General features: G+C 38.1%; 1 protein-coding gene across 5 annotated transcripts in view; it reads left to right on the top strand.

Moving 5' to 3' along the window:
* Positions 1 to 17,733, top strand: part of Agtr1 (angiotensin II receptor type 1) — a 39,318-nt gene extending 21,585 nt beyond the window's left edge. For 2 of the 5 annotated variants that reach the window (XM_004629199.2, XM_023713057.1), the window contains exon 2: positions 15,898 to 17,733. In XM_004629199.2, the coding sequence (XP_004629256.1) occupies positions 15,944 to 17,023 (1,080 nt within the window). In that variant the 5' untranslated portion in view covers positions 15,898 to 15,943 and the 3' untranslated portion in view covers positions 17,024 to 17,733. Of the gene's footprint in view, positions 1 to 10,113; positions 10,263 to 14,568; positions 14,590 to 15,524; positions 15,546 to 15,897 lie in introns of those variants that run through there. The other 3 variants (XM_023713055.1, XM_023713058.1, XM_023713056.1) reach the window with 3 other exon arrangements.
* The last annotated feature ends 1,892 nt before the right edge of the window (positions 17,734 to 19,625 follow it).

Below are 19,625 nucleotides of genomic sequence, written 5' to 3'. Positions count from 1 at the left end.
AGCTTTAATCTGATTTTTCTCTTATGCATAGTGCCGTGAGTACTGGGATAGACTGGATTCTAAAACATATTTTCTTTGATTTGGAACCCCTTCACAAGCAAAATATTTAAAATTATTAACGTATTATTCTCACAAAATTCTAATGAACCTCACAAATATGCTTCCCCTTTTTCTGAGTAAAAAATATCAGCCTAATTTGTTTTTCCATTATTTTACATAGTAGTACAGTAACACTAAAAAGGTTATTAGTAGAAACAATATGTTGTATAATTATTAGAAAGTGAACTTATGAAATCATATTAAAGAACAACAATTACCACATGTTCATTCAGATAACTCAAGAAAGTCTTATATGAATACTAGGGGAGCTGTAGACAAACAAAGTTCTTAGCTATTTTTTTGTTTGTTTGTTTTTCCTGCAACCTGAATTTTAAAAGAATTTTTGTCACTGGGGAGGTTTTTTTGCTTCTCTAACTTAATCTGGAAATTATTTCCATTTTAGATATTTATTGTTTTCATTCTTTAAAAGCTAAATCTTTAAATTTCTTTGCAAGATTGCCAACAGATTATATTATAAAAAGGCTTCAAACGGCCTGCCAGTCACTTAGTTGTGTGTAGTAATATGAGAAATTGCATATGTAAGGTGAAATTTCATGGGGCTATTTTAGTATATATGTGAGGACATACGAGTACGCATTGAAAATGTAGGTGCGATGGTAGTAATAATAGGTAATAGCTATTGAGTATGTGATAGACAGCTCTCTTTTACCCCATGTTTTATTTGACCCTCATATTAATTGTACACAATTAGCTTTGATCCCATTTGGAAGATAAGGAAACTAAGAGCAAAAAGGGAGTAAAATAGTGGATCACAAGACTAATCAGAGGTGGAGACAGGACCTCGCTCCAGAGCTTTGTCAGCACAAGGCTTGTGGTAGGATTGTTTCTTATAAGCAGACAACTGATGAATTGCTGATATTAGCTGATGTTCCCATTTAAGATATATATATATATATATATATATACACATATATATACACATCCTACTCTAATGACTTATTAAACTTGTTTGTATTGTCATGGAGGTTATCCATACTGAATATATGCACGGAGAGGAAAATTATTTTAAACACACACTCTCACAGTGTTTTTCTGAGGTCAAGGTAGAAGCTTGTCAGTATCATTTCCATTTGTCAGATCAAAGTCCAGTGAAGGTTTAATGGATTGTTTGTGAGTTTGATTTCTGATAGGCATAGAAAGAGCCCCTGTGACCCTCATCACTAAGCCAATGTTTGTTCTATGTATTTTTATATATATTTTCAATAATCCAACTAGAATTTTTAGTTTTTGTTTTTATTTTAATTAGTGCATACTTGCAATACATGATTACATTTCTCGTGGGGAGTTGGTATATGTACATAACACAACTTAATTCCTTTTTATTCCCTCCCTTGTCCTCCCCCATCACTCAGTCCCCTTTCCCTCTGAGAAAGATCTATCTCCATACTTCCTATTATCTATATTTTATTTTTCTCTTTCTTTATATATTGAGTTTCTCATATGAGAGAAGCCATGTAATATTTAAGCCTGTTAATCCTACAATAAACCAAAATCTTACTCTTCAAATTCTTAAATTATGCTGCTCTTTCACTTAATACTTTTTAGTTTTACATATTAAGATTTGACATCAGTATTCACTATATCTTTTCACTCTTAATTTTGAGTGTTTCTGTCAAACCGCTTCTTTATTTTTGTACTTTATAGGCTTTTTCTTCATTTCTGTTTTACCCTGATTACCCAGGACAGACTGTGTGCATCTTTGGAAAGCTCTGATGTTCTCAATGAAAAGACCTTGTAAATGACCTTGTTTATCTCCCACCGAGTTGCATATCACGACTTCAAATGCCTCACTAAAATGTTACTCCTTTGGCATCAGTATACAGAAAAGGCTGCACTCTCTGATAAGATGTTCAGTGGGGTTTCATAGTAAGAGAATAGAGTCCTTAATGGGGAAACGAGGCAAGTAGAATTTCCTCTGACTTCGCTGGTCTTTCAGATTTCATGGTGCTTTTTTTCTAGAGCTGTGCTATAAGAAATTGGAAGAGAAAATAACAGAGAAACCAATTAACTATTAATATTGTGGCTTTTTAGGTGTGTGTGTTGGGAGAGAGGTTACAAGTAACAGAAAATTAAGCTAAATAACTAAACTCTGGTTGCCAAATCTTCAGGAAGTGTCATTTATTCCTACATGTGGGTATTCATTTTCTTTCTCACTTTTCTCTACTTGGCTTAATTCTGGACCATAATGACATGTTACATATTTAACATGCTACTCCACAGAGAAGGGGAAAAAAGCTAATGTTTGAGTAAAGCTGAGTTTATATTTAAATACTGTTAAATCCGTTCATTCCCCAAGGGTGCAGGTGGATGCTCTCTTGGGCCCTTCTGGAATGTGTCCATGTTGGTGATCCACCAGGGGGCAGGGTTTCACTTCCGGAGTAAGTGGCTTCCTCCCTCTACTGGATGCCTTGGGGCTACAACCACAACCCTGGAGTTCTTGAAGTTTCTGTGATGAATCCAGTTTCTCATCAGGTGTATTTGTGCAGATTTCTGGCATCCTAGAAAATTATCAGAATCTGTCTTTTGGGGCATCTGTAGTTTTTCTGGCATAAACATGAAACAAAAGCTACCAATAAAATGTAGTGTAAAATTAACTTATCCCATATAAGGTAAGAGCTACAAATTATCAAAGTTCTAAAAAGTAGGGACCAGAGCAGGGTTTTTCAGTACTACTGTATTGACATTTTGGGCTAAATAATGTTTTATTATGCATAGTAAAATAATTATCATGATTATATGTCTTTAAGTATTAGGTTTTAATAATCCTTTCCCTATCCCTTCTCCTGTTTTAAAAATTAAAAAATGTGTCCACACATTGCTAAGCGGAGGGAAAAGTATTTTTCCCTAGAAGGAAAAATAGCCCCTGCTTGAGAAGCACTAGAATAAAGTATGAACAGACGACATCACAAAAATTAAAATACTAATAATAGAAGCTTTGAAATACTACTTATAGGGACCGGGGAGGTGGCTTGGTAGAATAAGCGCTTCCCCAGCAAGCACAAGGGCCTGAGTTCAATCCCTGGTTCCACAAAAAGAAAAAAAAAAGAAAAAGAAAAAGAAATACTACCTATAGGATGTTAAAAATTACCTGGTCTCTAAGCCTGTTTCCTTCATCTTTAAATAAGCATTGACAATACCTTCCCTCAAAGGGATCTTAAAAGATTGAAGCAATTAACACAATACTTAAATATACTTAAATATAGTACATATTCATTTAATCATAAATGATAAATGGTACCATTAGTATTGAACCATCATTTTGTCCTTTCTATTATAAATTAGACATCTGCACAAATACAGAGAAAAATAAAAGTTTTACATTAAATAAACTTAATCGGACACTTGTACATCACCTTATACTCAAGTTATCCAGCTATAAAGAATAAATTGACATTTTTCCCCATTGGCAGAGCTGATCATCTCAAAGATATTCTGTGTTCTTTTCTGTGTAGGTCAGAGAGCAGTTGCTCCTGCATCGCCAGTGTCTAACGTGTAACTAATGATGAAGAAATAAACTTTTACATCCTTTAGGGGATTTCTATACATAGAACTTCTATGTAAATATTTCCCTGAGAGGAGGCTTGAGAAAGATATTTCACTTTTGCCCTCTTCATTTATTTATAGACCTCTCCTCTCTTCCAGGAGATAAGAACTAAAATTAATTGGGTAGGGAAAATAAACCAAAGATTTCAAACAGCCATGATCTTCAGCTGGAATGAAGTAAACTGCAAAGATTTTGAAATTATGAAGGAATTGGTCTGAAGAAGTTCACCCAGAAAATGTTTGTTTATAAAAACTAGAATGTGTTAGATATTTCCATCATACCAGCTTATCATTTGAAATTTCTGCTGGCTCAAAGAAAATTGTGCTCTATTTCCTACTGCTGGGTTCCCTCCCTAACCGCAATTGCTTTTGGGCTGGAAGCTTGCAACTTTGAGGACAAGAACAGAATCAGCTTAGCTATCTGGGAGCACAAGAGCAGAGTTTTAAGATCTTATGAAGAAAGGAGAGCAGTAACAAGGCTGTTGAGAGACAGTGCAGTTAACGTTGACAGTTGCTGGCTTGAGCAGTTTTGTTACTATTGATAAAAGCAAACATCCGCTGCAAAAAGTGAAGGTGAGAAAGAGAAATGCCTGTGGCCAAGTGAAAAACAAGTGGAGTCAGTAGTCTTAGTGTAGCACAAAATGTTCAAAAATACTGCCCGTGTCCTTTCGCAGGTGCTGCCAAGGGGGTGAGGTACTGCTTCAACACTGGCCCTGCTAGGGAGAAACGCACAAAATGGGGGATGCATTCCATTGTACATCTAAAGGAGAAACAAACTCTCAGAAGGCAGAGATGGTGCATCAGCTGACACAGCTCCTTGAAAAGAGTTCGTTTTAAACTCCCTCTCAGGCTACACACAACTCCAGGGAAGATATTTTCATTTCAAATCTGACATATGATATCTGGTACCTCATTTATTGCTAATGAAGTTTTCACAGGAAGTAGCAGTCACCAGCATCTCATCTTCTTTTTCAGTTGGCAAAGTGTTGTTTACCTTTCATTGGCCCAGCATCCAGACCTCTTATTATGGGCCTTATAATTAGAAAGCCCAAGTAGTCCAACTTAGAAAAGTAGAGCAGTAGTAGCAAATAAACCAGATAAAATAGTCAAAAAAATTTTATCACAATTTTTGGTGTAGAATCATTGCACCAAGCAGCTTTTTAGTAGCATTTTTCAGCTCCCCTCTCCACCAAGCCCACTTCTAGCTTGTTCTCCAGCTTGTTTACTTCTAGCAGTTTCCTCATCTCTCTGATCCAAATTTGCTTACACTATAGTCATTTGCACCATAGTGTAAACTTTATAACACCAACAAAAGGCTAAAGTTCTAGGATCTCCACATACATAATCTCATTTTGATATGTCCAACAATATTATGAGCCAAATTGGACAGACACTTCTTTCATCATCATCCACCATGAACATCAATCACTATTGACACTTTCCAATTGAAGGAAAAGTTAAGTGAAAAGTCAGAAAGCCCATAGGAAGCAAATTATATACTGAATTCAGAACTTTTAGTTCCTGTCACTACTCTTTCTCCCCTGCCTTAACTCTGGCTCTTGCTCAAATGGGACATGGTTGGAGGTGGCACCATCCTCATCTCCTAAGGTAGAGGAATTTTAGATACCTGTGAGCAGGTATAAAGAGCATTTTACTCGATCAGATCCTGCCAAACATACCTAGCTATGTCAGACCTAAATGTGTAAAGGAAGCACACAGTTTAATGAGTAATTCTTAAACAGTACTTAGGAGTTTCTCACACTTCAGTTTCTGATGCTTTGTGGAGCCAAACTAAAACATTTTAGCTCAGAGTACTTTTGTTGTGCATTGGATTTGGCTGTACCATGATTATCAGCATTTAAGCTACTCTTGCAAATCAAAATGCCTGTGGTGCAGTCTTTTTCAAATATTCATATGCATCACGATTTGAGAGCTCATTAAACGTAGTTTGCTGGACTCCACCCCCAGAGATTCTGATTCAGTACATCCTGGGTGGAGCCTGACATTTGCATTTCTATCAAACCCCTGAGTGAAGCTGATGCTGTTGTCCAGGAATTGTTGGAGAAACATTTCAGAAGCATGGTTGGAGAGTCCCATTAGAGAGCTTGGTGAGTGAAGCACCCTTCACTGCACTGGGCACACAGCAGCCAGCCAGCCAGCCCAGGGGACAGGAGCACTGGCAAGGTGGCTAGGGAATGCACTGGATTCAATTATACTCTGGAATTTGAATCTCAATAATTGAATCCTTGGGTCAGGGATATAGCTCTGCGGCACAGCACCTATCTGGAAAGCTCAAGGTCCTGAGTTCAAATTCCAGTGCCAAAAAATAAAATAAAATAATTGAATCCCAATCTTAGTAACTGACTCTCCATCTTAATAATGGAGAAATAAATCAATGATTTTTCAAACTGAAATAAAACTTTGGATGTATTGACCCAATAAAATATGTAATAAATTGAATTTATTAATGTGGCTACTAGAAAAATTTTAAGTACATATGTTGCTCACGTTCTACTGTTTGGACAGCACTAACCTAAAAAGTCAAAATGTAGAGAATGGTAGAGATTGCAGAAGAATCAAATCTCCAAGTCTTTAAATACTTTCAGGGAAAGAAAATTATCAGCTTGTCAGATTTGGCCTAAGGGCCCCAGTTCATACCCAAACACTAGCTACCTACCAGAAGTGTACTAAATGTAGAACCTATATAACCTGTGCTATTTTACTTTTTTCTGACATGAATCAAGTGCCTCAGTATAATCCTTAAAGACATTAGAGTACGATGGTGAAAAATATTAATGAATATAAAAAACGTCATTACTCTTTTTTTAAAACCTGAGCTATTACATCCATTTCTCTTACCCTTGACTACAACATGATTATGTTTCTCAATGTGTTTTTATATCTTCCACTTTTTAACTGTCAGTGATGAGACAGAAATGAGGATAGATGTTGGTATTTCCCATTCTAAATATTTTGCAATATTTGAAGAGTGCAGTAAGGGATTGGAGGCGGTATGGCTGGTCAGTGGCAGAGCCGATTCCACCAGGACTGCAGTCGAGTACTTCCCTGCGAGACCCTTCTGCTGTGCTTCAACTTTCACAATTTGAATGTTAAAGAAAGTAAGAAAGAAACTATGATAGATGCAAGGCTGGGACTTAAAAAAGAATTATAACTATGTAAAATCACACACACAAAAATTTTACAGAGTTCTTTTGCTTCGGATGGAAGTCCCTTAATTCTTCAAAATGTTGACCAAGCATACTTCAAATACTAACTGATGCCTTTCTGTGAGGGAACACTGAGTGCTCTCCCACCTATGTGTTTTCATCTGACCAAACCACACTCACAAGTTAGCTAACCTCTGACAAACTGTATTTTCCCACAAACCATCTGAGACTAGGTTCATTTTGTACAAGTGGTTTTTCTAATGCCACATTGCGCCTCACATTTCCTAGGACTTTGTAATATTGACCCCCTGACTACAAGGCATGCTTTTTACTTTTTTCTTCAACCTTTAATCAACCTGCCTGTACCATTTCATCTTGTAGGAAATGGTAAGTAAACAGGGAATCCCAAGTGGCCCGCAAGGATTCTCTATCAAATGCAGCAAAACAAGCTAGTCCAGAAAGGAACCAAAATCTTCACCTCGATTTTGGTATTGTCAAGCCACAACCAGTGTGCATCAGAAACATTTTTTTTGAGGTTTGAAAATAAAGGGAAAAATCTGTAACCTTAATAGTCTTATACGGAGTTTCTTTAATCATTTTGATGAAGAGCAAAAGTCTTCATTTTGTTAATCATTTTTAGTGAAAGATAAAACTCATTTCATTTTGTTTTTAGTACAGGGATCTTATGGGTTTTTGTTTTGTTTTGGTTTGATTTGCTTGGTTTGATTTTTTTTTAGTCACTATGTAGTTCAGGCTGGTTTTGACCTCACCATATAGCTCCTATGGCCTCAGATTCATTCCAATCTTTCTATAGGTGCTGGGGCAGAGTTCTCTTTTAACATAGACTACTATTAAATTAGTGTAGTACAAAAAGTCAGAGAAAGTAACTATAAGTAGACAACTGATTTTATGATATATCACAGGTCATTTCTACTTTTCAAGTCAAATTGTTCTTGTCTATAAATGACACATGTATGTTCAGAAGAAAGATTTGAAACTCTAGCACTTCTAGAGAATTTTTGAAGTGTGTAATCAATTCTCTAGAAGATACAGAAGTCTGAAGGAGCAAAGTGACTGGTTCAAGTACTCCCAACCTTGAACTCCAAAAGTAGAACTCTAGTTTCCCTCCATATTGTCTAGTGCTCATTAGCAGAAAAATATGTCTGTAGAAGGGCTAGGCAGATAGCCCAGTGGACTAAAACACCTGCCTGTTTAGGCAGATGCAGGGACTAATTTTGATTCCCAGCATGCCATACCAGCTCCACCTCCGGGGCACACTAAGCTGGTGATTGAGACTGGGTGTGGTGGTGTGCACTTGTAATCCCAGCACTTGGGTGGCTGAAAACAGGAGGATCACTACAAATCCTATCTGTGTAGGGAGACTCTGTAGACCCTGTACTAATACCTACTGAAATCAGAACATTGAGCAGTTTAGAAAAGTTGTACAGTATATTAAATATTTAGTCCTTTCAATTAAAATTATAGTCAATTTGCTTTTAAAAAAAAGATCTTTACTGTGTAATGAATTTCTGAATAATAATCTCTAGCATAAAATTCATAAATACATAAAAATGCACAGTTTCTGTTGCAGAATGAAATTCTCAGCATAAAAGTACAATAACTCCACCTAAGAATCTGGGCTTTGTTCAGGGGTTGCTCAAAGCAGCAGCTGCTGACCGAGAGGCCCGTGATGGTCCTGTTGGCTCCATCCATTGAAACTGGAAGGCTGTGAGCAGTCCCCCTCTGAGAACCATAGTCCTAGATGACATTCCCTCCGCCTCATGGCCAGCGTGCTGATCTGCTGAAATGCGGTGATGATTTTAGCAGAGAAATTCTTTAAGCTCCTAAGTTTGGAGAACTTGGGAGTGTAAGCGGACAGGAATTCATTTGTATGCAGCCTTCCTCCAAGTTAATCTTCATTTTCTTTCTGTCCTACTCTCTAAAACCTTTCTCCAGGCCCCCAAGCAAGTCCTCCATGGCCCTTCATACTTAGCGTAATAATATTTTCTACTTATGCCAGTATCTCAGAGGAAGATAATTACAGCAGATGAATTGGACTTGATCACTTATCCTTCATCCTTGTTTCTCTTTCCTTTTTAAAAATAAAATAAAAACAGCAAAAGCCAAATGTTTTAGATAATGATGGAAAGGGAAACCCTGAGATATTTATCATGATGAGTTGTTTAAACTCTAATTTATAATACATAGAGGCTTCTAGAGTAGAAAGAAAATTGTAGTTTGTGTCCCACTTTTAGATACTTGTCCTGAATAATTCTCAAGAGGCTAAAACGGGGGATTCACATTTTACTTTCCTTGATAATTATGTCCTAGGTTACAAGGACATCAGATGTTTTATTTCATAAGGCTGAGCATTTGGGCTTGGGATATTTTGGAAGAAGCAAAGGGAAAGACCAACTAGTTGGGAATGGTAGAACATTTAACTACCAAAATCACAGTTGCTTTACAATTGGTGCACAAAGAATTAAGAAAGCTCTTCGCCTTATTTTCATTTCGTATGAGGTCTCATTTTGTACCACAGTGGGGGATGTTATGTTTTGCACTAATTAAAATATTTACCCAGAAATTGCAAGAGTGAACAAAACCAACTCCAACGAAAGCATTTAGCATAGTGCAGTCAGGCCAGGATTGCCAACCGAGGATGAGGTATTCTCCTGTGCATCTCGCTTGAAATCAGTTGCAGACATTTGTCCCACAGTGCCCGGCACATGCCATGCCCCTCTCTCCCTGGCTGCCAGGATTGGTAGAATGGAGACAAGTGAAGCCGAAATGGGCTTGGATGTTTCTTCAAAGGGCGTGACTACGAACTATTAAACTTTGCCGGGTCCAAGCAACTTCTGTATTACCTGCAAATACTATGTAAACCAGCTTGCAGACAAAATGAGTACAATGGATTAAACAGGCATGGAAATTCTCCTTTGTGAAGCCCAAAATCCTAGATCATAGCTCTTTATGTGCCTTAAGACCACAGTTCAGAAAAGAATACTGGATACACAGCTGACAAGAGTTCTACAAATGCACCAGTGTGGAAGTTAGGGCCACTAGAGGCAATGTGCTTAAGTTAATGCCAGGAACAAAAGCTACAGAGTATTCATTACCAAAGACTAGAAAAATCTAGTAGACTACCAAGCCTGAAAGTAGGTAGAGAGCCTAAACTAGAATATCTGCAGGGAAAAAAATTATGAGTTGAAGGCGAAGCTGACAAGTGCAGTATGAAAACTTTTCCAGATCAAATGAGTGTCGTACATTCAAAAATGTTTCACAGGTTGTCACCGTCCAGATTCTCAGCATCCTAAGGAAGTCCACTTGCACCAAAGAGGGCCACCCAGTTAAATACTACAAAATCTGTGAGGCATAGTCCACAAAAAAGCATCCTCAAATCAAGAAAGGAAATTTATACTGAGAAACAGTGAGGTAGAGACTCTTTATGTACAGATGCTCATAATGTTTAAAGATGGCAGAAGGATTTTTTTTTCTCTGAATGCCTTGAGGGCAGGTTCGGCTGGCTTGAGTTGTGGGGATCGAACCACAGCAACCTGAGCCTGACTGCTTGGTTGAAGCAGCCACTTAAAGAACTGAGCTAAGGGGCAGCCCCCCCCCATAACGTTTAAAGAAATAAAGGAAAAATACAGATTCCATGAAATATGCACAGGAAGCTAAAAAATGAGGATAAAGTAGGTTTTTTTTACAGAGAAACAGTAGATACTCTAAAAATTTTAGTGTCAAGGCCTGTAAGTGAATAAATTCACAAATGAATATATTCTAATAGTTGCTCTCAGTAGCAGTACTGGGATGGAGGAACACATAGAAAGAGAAACTGATGATTTCTAAAGCCTGAATAATAAAAATAACTGCAAGAAAGAGAATGATTTTTAAGCAGCTTCATTTTTTGAGCTAACTCTATAAGCAAATGCCTTATCAACACTGGCCTGTTCTTTTAGATATTTGAGACACACTTTGATAGAAGATGATTCTAAGATATAATTACTTCGTCTTTTAGTTCTCTATTATCATAGGAAAGTATGATTTTTTTTTCTTTAGATTACAGACTCATTTAAAAAGCAGCTTGTAATGAACATTTAATTAGATTGGTTCCAGCTTGCCTAAAAGCTTAAGAAGTTATTAATATGTAATCAAAATTTGGGGGAAAATAGTTTTAAAATAAAAGGAAAGAAAATCTTTCTTATGCTTGTTTTTGGGATCCTGGAAGCTGTCAAGGAATGCAAGGCAAGTGCTAGACCAACAAGCAGAGAGGGAAGGCGGCTTGGCCACAATAAGCAAAATCCTGTGTTTGCAGCAGGCTGAAGGTTCCCAGGGACTCGTGGCAAATTTGTTCAGCTGCTTAGGACTCTTTTTACCCACGCTTCGGAAGAACAACAGTTTGGAGTTTTTAGCATTTTAACAGTCACATAAAGAGCTTACCGATGATAAACAATTAAAAAAAAACTCACACTTTCCACACCAATGGTTGTTCTAGGTAAGTGCTTGCCTTGTGTTCAAAGCATAAAGTTCAAGTACAATGTATCTACTCTTGCTATTTGAAAGATGTATCCAGTACTTGTACAATATCTTATTTAATTCCTACAATTATCATGTACAATAAGAATCACTGTTCCCATCAGAGGAATGAAGTGACTTACCTTGAAGCATACATACTGACAAATGGCACAGGACAATTCTGGTTTGGGAGTGTTTTTTTTTTCCTCCAAACCCATCTTCTTCTTTTAAGGGGAAAGGGAACTACAGAATTCATGTGAATCATAATGCATAGGCAATAGTTATAGCAAGATCAAGAAATGGAAAAAACTGTGAAGAGTAAGTCCTCCTTTGGTTCTTTAAAATTATTAAGTACATGAAAGCTTAAAATTGTACATATTACCAGGGTACTGTGTTACAATATATATATATATCCATTTTATAATGTTTAAATCAGGTGAAGTATCTATGTCTCCTCAAATATTTCTCAATTCTTTACAGTGAAAACATTCAACATTCTTCCTTCTGGCTTTTGGAGGTTATGTAACACCTGCTGGTTATTTCGCCACCCTACTGTGCAGCGGGACACTGGAACTTCTCCCTCCTAGGTGTCATTTAGCGCCCTGGGACTCCTGTGTTTTTTCTATGTCCTACCTGCTCAGAATCCTCTTAGAAAAAGAAGCAAGATGTAACCAAAATAGAAAGTTTTCTAGGGCTCCGAATTAGGGCTCAGATCACGTTTTTCTCTTCAGCTTCTCCCCAAAACAGCGCTCGATCAGCTTCAGGAAGAAAGGATCCCCATAGTCTCCCACTAGTTTGTTCTCAGTCCAAAGTAGCTGCCAATCATCAGAGACCCACCTTTTCCTCTTTCCTAAGAACTCTGTTCCTCTGAGGAAGCTTGTAGTGGCAGCACAGTGGCCCATGTCACCCTCATACCCGGAAATGCCCAGTCATACCGACACCCAACACCTCCCAAAGAGTTATGCAACATCTGTAAACTGACAGGACCAGTTTCCCCATGATGCAGATGTTGGTAAGGGGGGAAAATTTCAACTGGAGACAATCTCCACCCCACCTTAGCTATCTGCCTTAATAATTTTACTATTTGGGAGCCCACATACCTTCTGGAATCCAAGTGCTTTCTTCTGTTTCTCTTCCCTCCCTGTGCCCTCCCACCTATACTCCCCACTCCACTTAGTCAACAGCAAAGACAAAACACCCCAAAACATTCTAGGTGTAGTATAACCTTCAATGCACTAGAGATAATTCTGTCTCTGAGGCTTCTGCCTCCCACAGGTAGATGAACACAACAAAGAAACAGAATGACTGTGGTTTTCTTCATTTAGCATCCTCCATCTCTGCACGTAGTAGGTGTTTGGTGGTCACGTGAGAGACAGATGAATGCCTGCTTTGCACTTCCTCCTCCCTATTCTTGCTCTGTTTCCATCCCTTACCGTTTATCTCCCTCTTTATTCAACTCTTAAATATGAGAATGTTTGTTTCCTGATTAGGCAGGCTGTCTTAGTCATTCTACAAATGCCCAGGTAAAAGTTCTTCTAATTACACTCAACACTATGTCCAGACTTGCAAGTGACATGATTACTAAAATGATAAGTACCTCACTAAAGTTTCCAGGGCTGCTTCCCTCACTGGTTCAGAGCAAAGTTTTGCACATTAAACACTAGTCAGTGTGGATCAGTGGGAACTGAAGAAACTGACCCCTGCTTTGAAGAAGTTGGAGTTCAATACTGCTTGTAAATCGGCCCTCTCAATGTGAACGTTTCTTTATTCTATCCCATTGTGAATACTGATTGTAGTTTCAAACTAGTCAATAAAACTTAACTCCTTCCAAATATAGGATTAATAGAACCTGGTTGTGTACTCTCAAAAGAGAGTCACAAGGGAAAAAGAGAAGAAAGGAAAATCTCTGTCCTGCTCTTGGATTCTAATATATCCAGGATGTTTCTTCTTATTTTGTAGTCCCCTTCTATGCAAGGAGAGCCAAAGATTTATTCCTGCCCCAATTTTCAGCTTCAGCATTCAACCAGGGCCTTTTCAACCTTTGAATTTCTTTAGCTATAAAATTTCTAATTTTTTTTTCCTAAACAAAATCCAGCTGATCAAAACTAAATGTTAGAAGAATGACAAATAGGTAATTAATCCATATTAAGATAGGAATGGCTTTTAGCCCATAAACCTTTTATGAAGTAATTAACTTTTAATGGAGATTATTTATTCAAGGAAATTATACTTCTAAATTGGCATAAATTCAATAACTGTAATAAAATGAGTGGAAAAGTCAATAAGGCATAGGAAAATCCTTCTAAGTGAGAAAGAATGAGCCATATCTCCCTAAAAACTTAGTCCTAGGTTCTATTAAATGAATCCCTGTTTTCATCTTGTTTTCTCAACTACACATTTGCAAAAGCATCAGAGTGGTTCGGGAGAGGGAGGAGTTGTTTGTTTGTTTCGGTTGGGTTTTCTTTTTTTTTTTTTTTGCCTGTTTGTTTCATCTTTGCTTTCTTATCAATTCAAAGGCTCAAGGTGATACAGGGTAGTTACACGAGACTCTCTAAAAGAGAAGGCTGTAAATTAGTTTCATACGCTTCATAGAAAACAGTTGCTCACTGTCCTCTGGCTCATTCCTGAGACCTTTGTCATCCTGGAATGCACCACAGCAAACAGGATGATTCACACTGGCCTCCCTTCAAGGAGCTGACAGACCAGTAAGAAAGACAGATCATGTCATGACGTTTAAAGTGTCAAAATTCGTGTCCAAAGTTCCAAACCAATTCACAGAAGTTGAAAAGGGCTTCCTACAGAATGTGACATGTGACACTAATGTCCCCATGAGAAAAAGGAAGAGAAAAGCATTTGGGCTATGCCCAGTTGGGTGTCAGATGAAAAGATAATGAAACTGTGGGACCAAACACTTGGATGGGAAGAATGACATTACTTACTTGGAGAAGACATGTTCAGTACCCTTCCCCAGATGGGCTTCCTGATAGGCTCAGATGGTGCAAAATGCGTTCATTTTCAAAATCATGTAAGTGAACAATTTGATTTTTGATTATGTAAAATGTGGGAGCGAATATTTGTGCAGGTCTTTGTAGAACTCTTTGCTGAGCATCTGACTCTTCCTAAAATCCTGAAGAACCGCTGCTGTTTCAAGCCCTCCCCAAGGACATGCCCATTAATAATCCTGGCTCCCTCCGTTCATTGGACATCCTGCTACACAGATGGCTAACTTCAGAATTAACTCCAGGTGTGGCCGGTAGGCGTGAAATTGAGAAGTTCAGAGACTTTTGTCAGACACAGTTGAAGTGAAGGAATAAGCAGTTACTGCCTGTAGAAGCTGGAAAGCCATGGAAAGAATGCTGTTTCCCAAAATACTATTTCTTAGTAACTTAAAAGCACCTATTCTTACCATTTAAGGTACGATGCTAAACATTTCTATATCTAAATGAACTGTGAAACAAAATAAGCAGCTTCAGAAGCTGGGAACTCAGCACAGTGGTGCAGTGACTGCCTGGGAAGTATGAGGTCCCGAGTTCAATTCCCAATACTCGGAAGGAAGGAAAAAAAGGAAGGAAAGGAAGGCAGGAAGAAGGGAGGGATTGAGATAGGGAGAGAAGGAGGGAGGAAATGGAGGGAGGGAGGGAAAGAAGAGGGGGAAGGGAAGGAGGGAAGGAAGGAAGGAAGGGGCTTAAATAATAAGATACAGATGTTTCACACTTTTAATATTAAAGATAAATTAATATCACATCTCAAGAATAACTTTCAAGTTCTGAATAACTAACAATTTTCAGTAGTGTTTTTCAATATTTAGATTGTGTTTTTAATCCACTGGAAAGCTAGAATCTACTTACAGAAAAAAATGCAGAAGAACTTAGTTTTCTTCATATAAGATGTCACTTCTTATTATCAGAAAGACATTTATCATTTCCTATAAAAACAGTATGTTCTAAAAATTATATGTATTATGTGTGTGTGGTTTTGCAGTACTTGTGATTGAACCTGGGGCATTGCACAGAGCTACATCCCATGGGGGCCGGGGAGATGGCTCAGTGGAATAAGCACTTCCCTGGCAAGCACAAGGGCCTGAGTTCAATCCCCAGTTCTGCCAAAAAAAAAAGACCTACATCCCGACAGGGTCTCACTAAGATTGTGAGGTTGGACCAGAATTTACAATCATCCAGACCCAGAATGCTGGGATTATAGGTGCACACCACTATACCCACCTTATTATTTTAAACTTTATAAATTCACAATGCTTCTCCTGAAAATGTAATCTAATTTTTCTTTTCTTATCACTAAACTTGAGTTACTGGATTTAAGATTGAAAAATGAGGGCCGGCGAGATAGCTCAGTGGTCTAATGTGCCTGCTTAGGCAAGCTTAGGCAGGTGCAGGGGACCACAGTTTGATCCCTGGCACCACATGCTACACCAGCCTTGCCCTCAGGGTGGGCTGAGCCAACCAAAAAAAAAAAAAAAAAAATTGAAAAGTAAAACCATTCACAAGTGGTAGCCTAGATATTTAACCATTTTATTTTTATTTTTTATTTTTTCCAGGATCATTTGAGTACTGTCTGAGACTAATACAACCCAGGAGACCAAAATGATCCTCAACTCTTCTACTGAAGATGGTATTAAAAGAATCCAGGATGACTGTCCTAAAGCTGGGAGGCACAATTACATATTTGTCATGATCCCCACGTTATACAGTATCATCTTTGTGGTAGGAATATTTGGAAACAGTTTGGTGGTGATTGTCATTTACTTTTATATGAAATTAAAGACTGTGGCCAGTGTTTTTCTTTTGAATTTAGCACTAGCTGATATATGTTTTCTACTCACATTGCCCCTGTGGGCTGTCTACACTGCTATGGAATACCGCTGGCCCTTTGGCAATTACCTGTGTAAGATCGCTTCAGCCAGTGTCAGTTTCAACCTGTATGCCAGTGTGTTTCTCCTCACCTGTCTCAGTATCGATCGATACCTGGCTATTGTTCACCCGATGAAGTCCCGCCTTCGACGCACGATGCTTGTTGCCAAAGTGACCTGTGTCATAATTTGGCTGCTGGCTGGCCTGGCCAGTTTGCCAGCCATCATTCACAGAAATGTATTTTTCATCGAGAATACCAACATCACAGTGTGTGCTTTCCATTACGAGTCTCAAAATTCAACCCTCCCCATAGGCCTGGGCCTGACCAAAAATATACTGGGTTTCCTTTTTCCTTTTTTGATCATCCTTACAAGTTATACCCTTATTTGGAAGGCCCTGAAGAAGGCTTATGAAATTCAGAAGAACAAGCCAAGAAATGATGATATTTTTAAGATAATTATGGCAATTGTTCTGTTCTTTTTCTTTTCCTGGGTTCCCCACCAAATATTCACCTTTCTGGATGTATTGATCCAGCTGGGCATTATACACGACTGTAAAATTTCGGACATTGTGGACACTGCCATGCCCATCACCATTTGCATAGCTTATTTTAACAATTGCCTTAACCCTCTTTTTTATGGCTTTCTGGGGAAAAAATTTAAAAAATATTTTCTCCAGCTCCTGAAGTACATTCCTCCGAAGGCCAAATCCCACTCAACCCTATCAACAAAAATGAGCACACTGTCTTACCGCCCCTCAGATAACATAAGCTCGTCGGCCAAGAAGCCAGTACAATGTTTTGAGGTGGAGTGATGCATTCAAAACCTGTCTGCAAAGGAATCTTATGGAAGAAAGAGCCCAAGAAACATTTCTCTCCAGTGCTTCACTATCAAAGGAGCAATAGTTGTGTTTCAGGAGTTAAGTGGACTGTAGCTACTTTTCTAAAGCTCTGAACAAAAGCTTTGATTTCTCTTTGCAAGAACAACAGCAAAAGCAAAGACACATTTTGCTTTGAAAAGCAATGGCTGCCCAAGAATGCCAGAAACTGGATGACTTTATGGACTTGGAAAACTTTACTGGCAGCGATGGAATCTTCTCATTCTTTTCTTGTTCCGTTATTCTTGATTTCCACGTAAAGGTATTTAGACTATATTAGACCTCCAGACAGACAACAGGAGATCAGAGCTCAGGACTGATCTGCCCAGTTTCCAGTAGGAATAAAGCATTTGTGTCTGGTGAGCTTTTACCAGCTGTGGCCCACTTGTATCCACTTCTTCTCATTTTGTACAGACTCACCAAGAAGGAGTCGCTATGTTTCAGAACCTTTTGTGAAATTCAACATGTCTTCAAGGCTCATACTGCCGAAAGGTTGCCTTAAGGTGGCTTACTTGAAGAATGATGTTACTAATGTTACACATAAGTGAACTATTTACAAAGCTATTACTCTGTCCCGGGTCTGTCTTTCTAGTCATATTTTTATTTTGTATCTCAGAAATGTCTATAGTCTCTGGTAAAAAGATTATATATCATTAAGTATGCTTTACTGTTTTTAAAAAGTATATATTCTGCACATATATGTATACATATATCTATGTCTCCAAACTGTTATCTGATTAAAATCTGGCAGTTGTATTTACCTTGCAATAAAATAACTTTATTGTTGTGTATCTAATCTTCATTACTTAAAAAAGATGATTTATTTGAATCAAATATGTGTATGAATATTTTTCATTTAAAGCTTAATAAAACTGATAATTTAGTTATAGATGTTTGTGTCCTATTTTTGAAAAGATAAAGAGGAAAGCATTGCATGGAATACAAATATCATTTAAAAGTTTCTCATATAAAGCACAATTTTCCTCCCTTATAACTGTAAAATAATGTTACTTCACTCATATTTTTAAGTATTTCTAATTATGTGTAATTGTAGGAAATTTAAAAGATAGAGAAAAGTATAAAAAGTCAAAGTTATGTTTAGCTCTCCAAGTCTAAATTGATCATGACAGCATTCTAGTTCATTTCCTCCTACTTTTGTATCCATTCTGCACAGGCATATATGTAAGTTACGACATTGATGCATCACACAGATAGACTTTGGTATACAGACTTTCCACTTAGCATCATAGTATCATCATTTCCTACCACACTAAGTGGTTTTCTAAAACATTTTAATATCTGTACAATATTACAAAATTCAGACATACCTTGATGCACTTAGCTAGTCACCAAATTAGAACACTTAAATTTTTTTTAGTATCATAAAAGTGAATTCCAGGAAATTCCAGATATTTTCTTTGAAGGATGGAATCCCTAGGGCAGAGAACAAAGTAAATCAGGAGAAAGTGAGCTGGAAGACTGCACAGACAGAAGGCTGCCTTGCGCGCTGGGGTGCAGACCCCACGGGAGTGCCGTGTGCAGACGGACCCTGCTGTTTCCTGAGTTATTGTAATAAATACGCTTTTGCACCATGAAATCATAGGAAAAGAAATGAGGACCCCATACCACCTCAGGGCTAAAATACATAGCCTCATGCTGTCTGGTCTCCCAGACAGACAAGGACCTGGGTGCTCTCCACATGTCACAAGGCCAGCAGTCACAGCATCCACCCTGGCCAGGGCCGTGGCAGAGCCTACGTTCATTAAGCCAACCCATCTGCCTTGAGAAATGATGGAACTGAGGTTTAAAAAAAAATAAATATCCACCATCAGAAAAAGTCAATATTAGAAACCCAACTCTTTTTTTTTTAATAAAGATTTAGCTTTTTTTCATGTAGCATACGAGAGAATTTAGCTTTCATAATATTTGTTTCTAAGTCGCTCATACACAAGCTCTAGCTAAATAAACCTCTAAGAATGTAAAGACCTTGAGATTTGCCCTTCAAGCAATGTAATAGGAAAATATTTATCTGTATGCATAAGAGATGTAAATTTGATGAATAAATGATGTTAATTCTGAAACTATTAAGAGCGAGTTTGCTATTATGATTGCTTTGCTTCAAGGGTCCAAATGATGATGAGGCATCTACGGCCCCAGGCCCTGACATATAAAACCTCTTGTGAAAAACTAAACAAGATGACTAATAGAGAGTTTGGCTGAACCCCCCATGAATTGGGATGCATCTCATGGAACTTTTTTTCCAAGCCCAATGAAGTTCTGCCAGGCCATATGGGCACATATACTTGCTAAATGATAATTTCCCACAAATAAACAAATAAGCCTCAGTCCTCTAGCATGCAGGCAGCTAGAGAGCTGACTCGCATCTGCAATAAGAAGCAGCCCTGGGAGGGTTGCGCACTGAGAGGCGAGCAACCTGGGTGCAGGCTGCTGCGCAAACCTGCTGTGAGTCAGTCAGCTCGCTGTGACATAAGAACCCGCAGATGGGTGCTCCTTTTGACTGGTAGCCTCCTCCTAGCCA

The sequence above is a fragment of the Octodon degus genome, unplaced genomic scaffold (genome assembly GCF_000260255.1).
Source record: "Octodon degus isolate 3935 unplaced genomic scaffold, OctDeg1.0 scaffold00028, whole genome shotgun sequence".
NCBI lineage: Eukaryota > Metazoa > Chordata > Mammalia > Rodentia > Octodontidae > Octodon > Octodon degus.
Note: the sequence above shows the minus strand (reverse complement) of the source record. Positions and strands in the feature narration are given on the sequence as shown.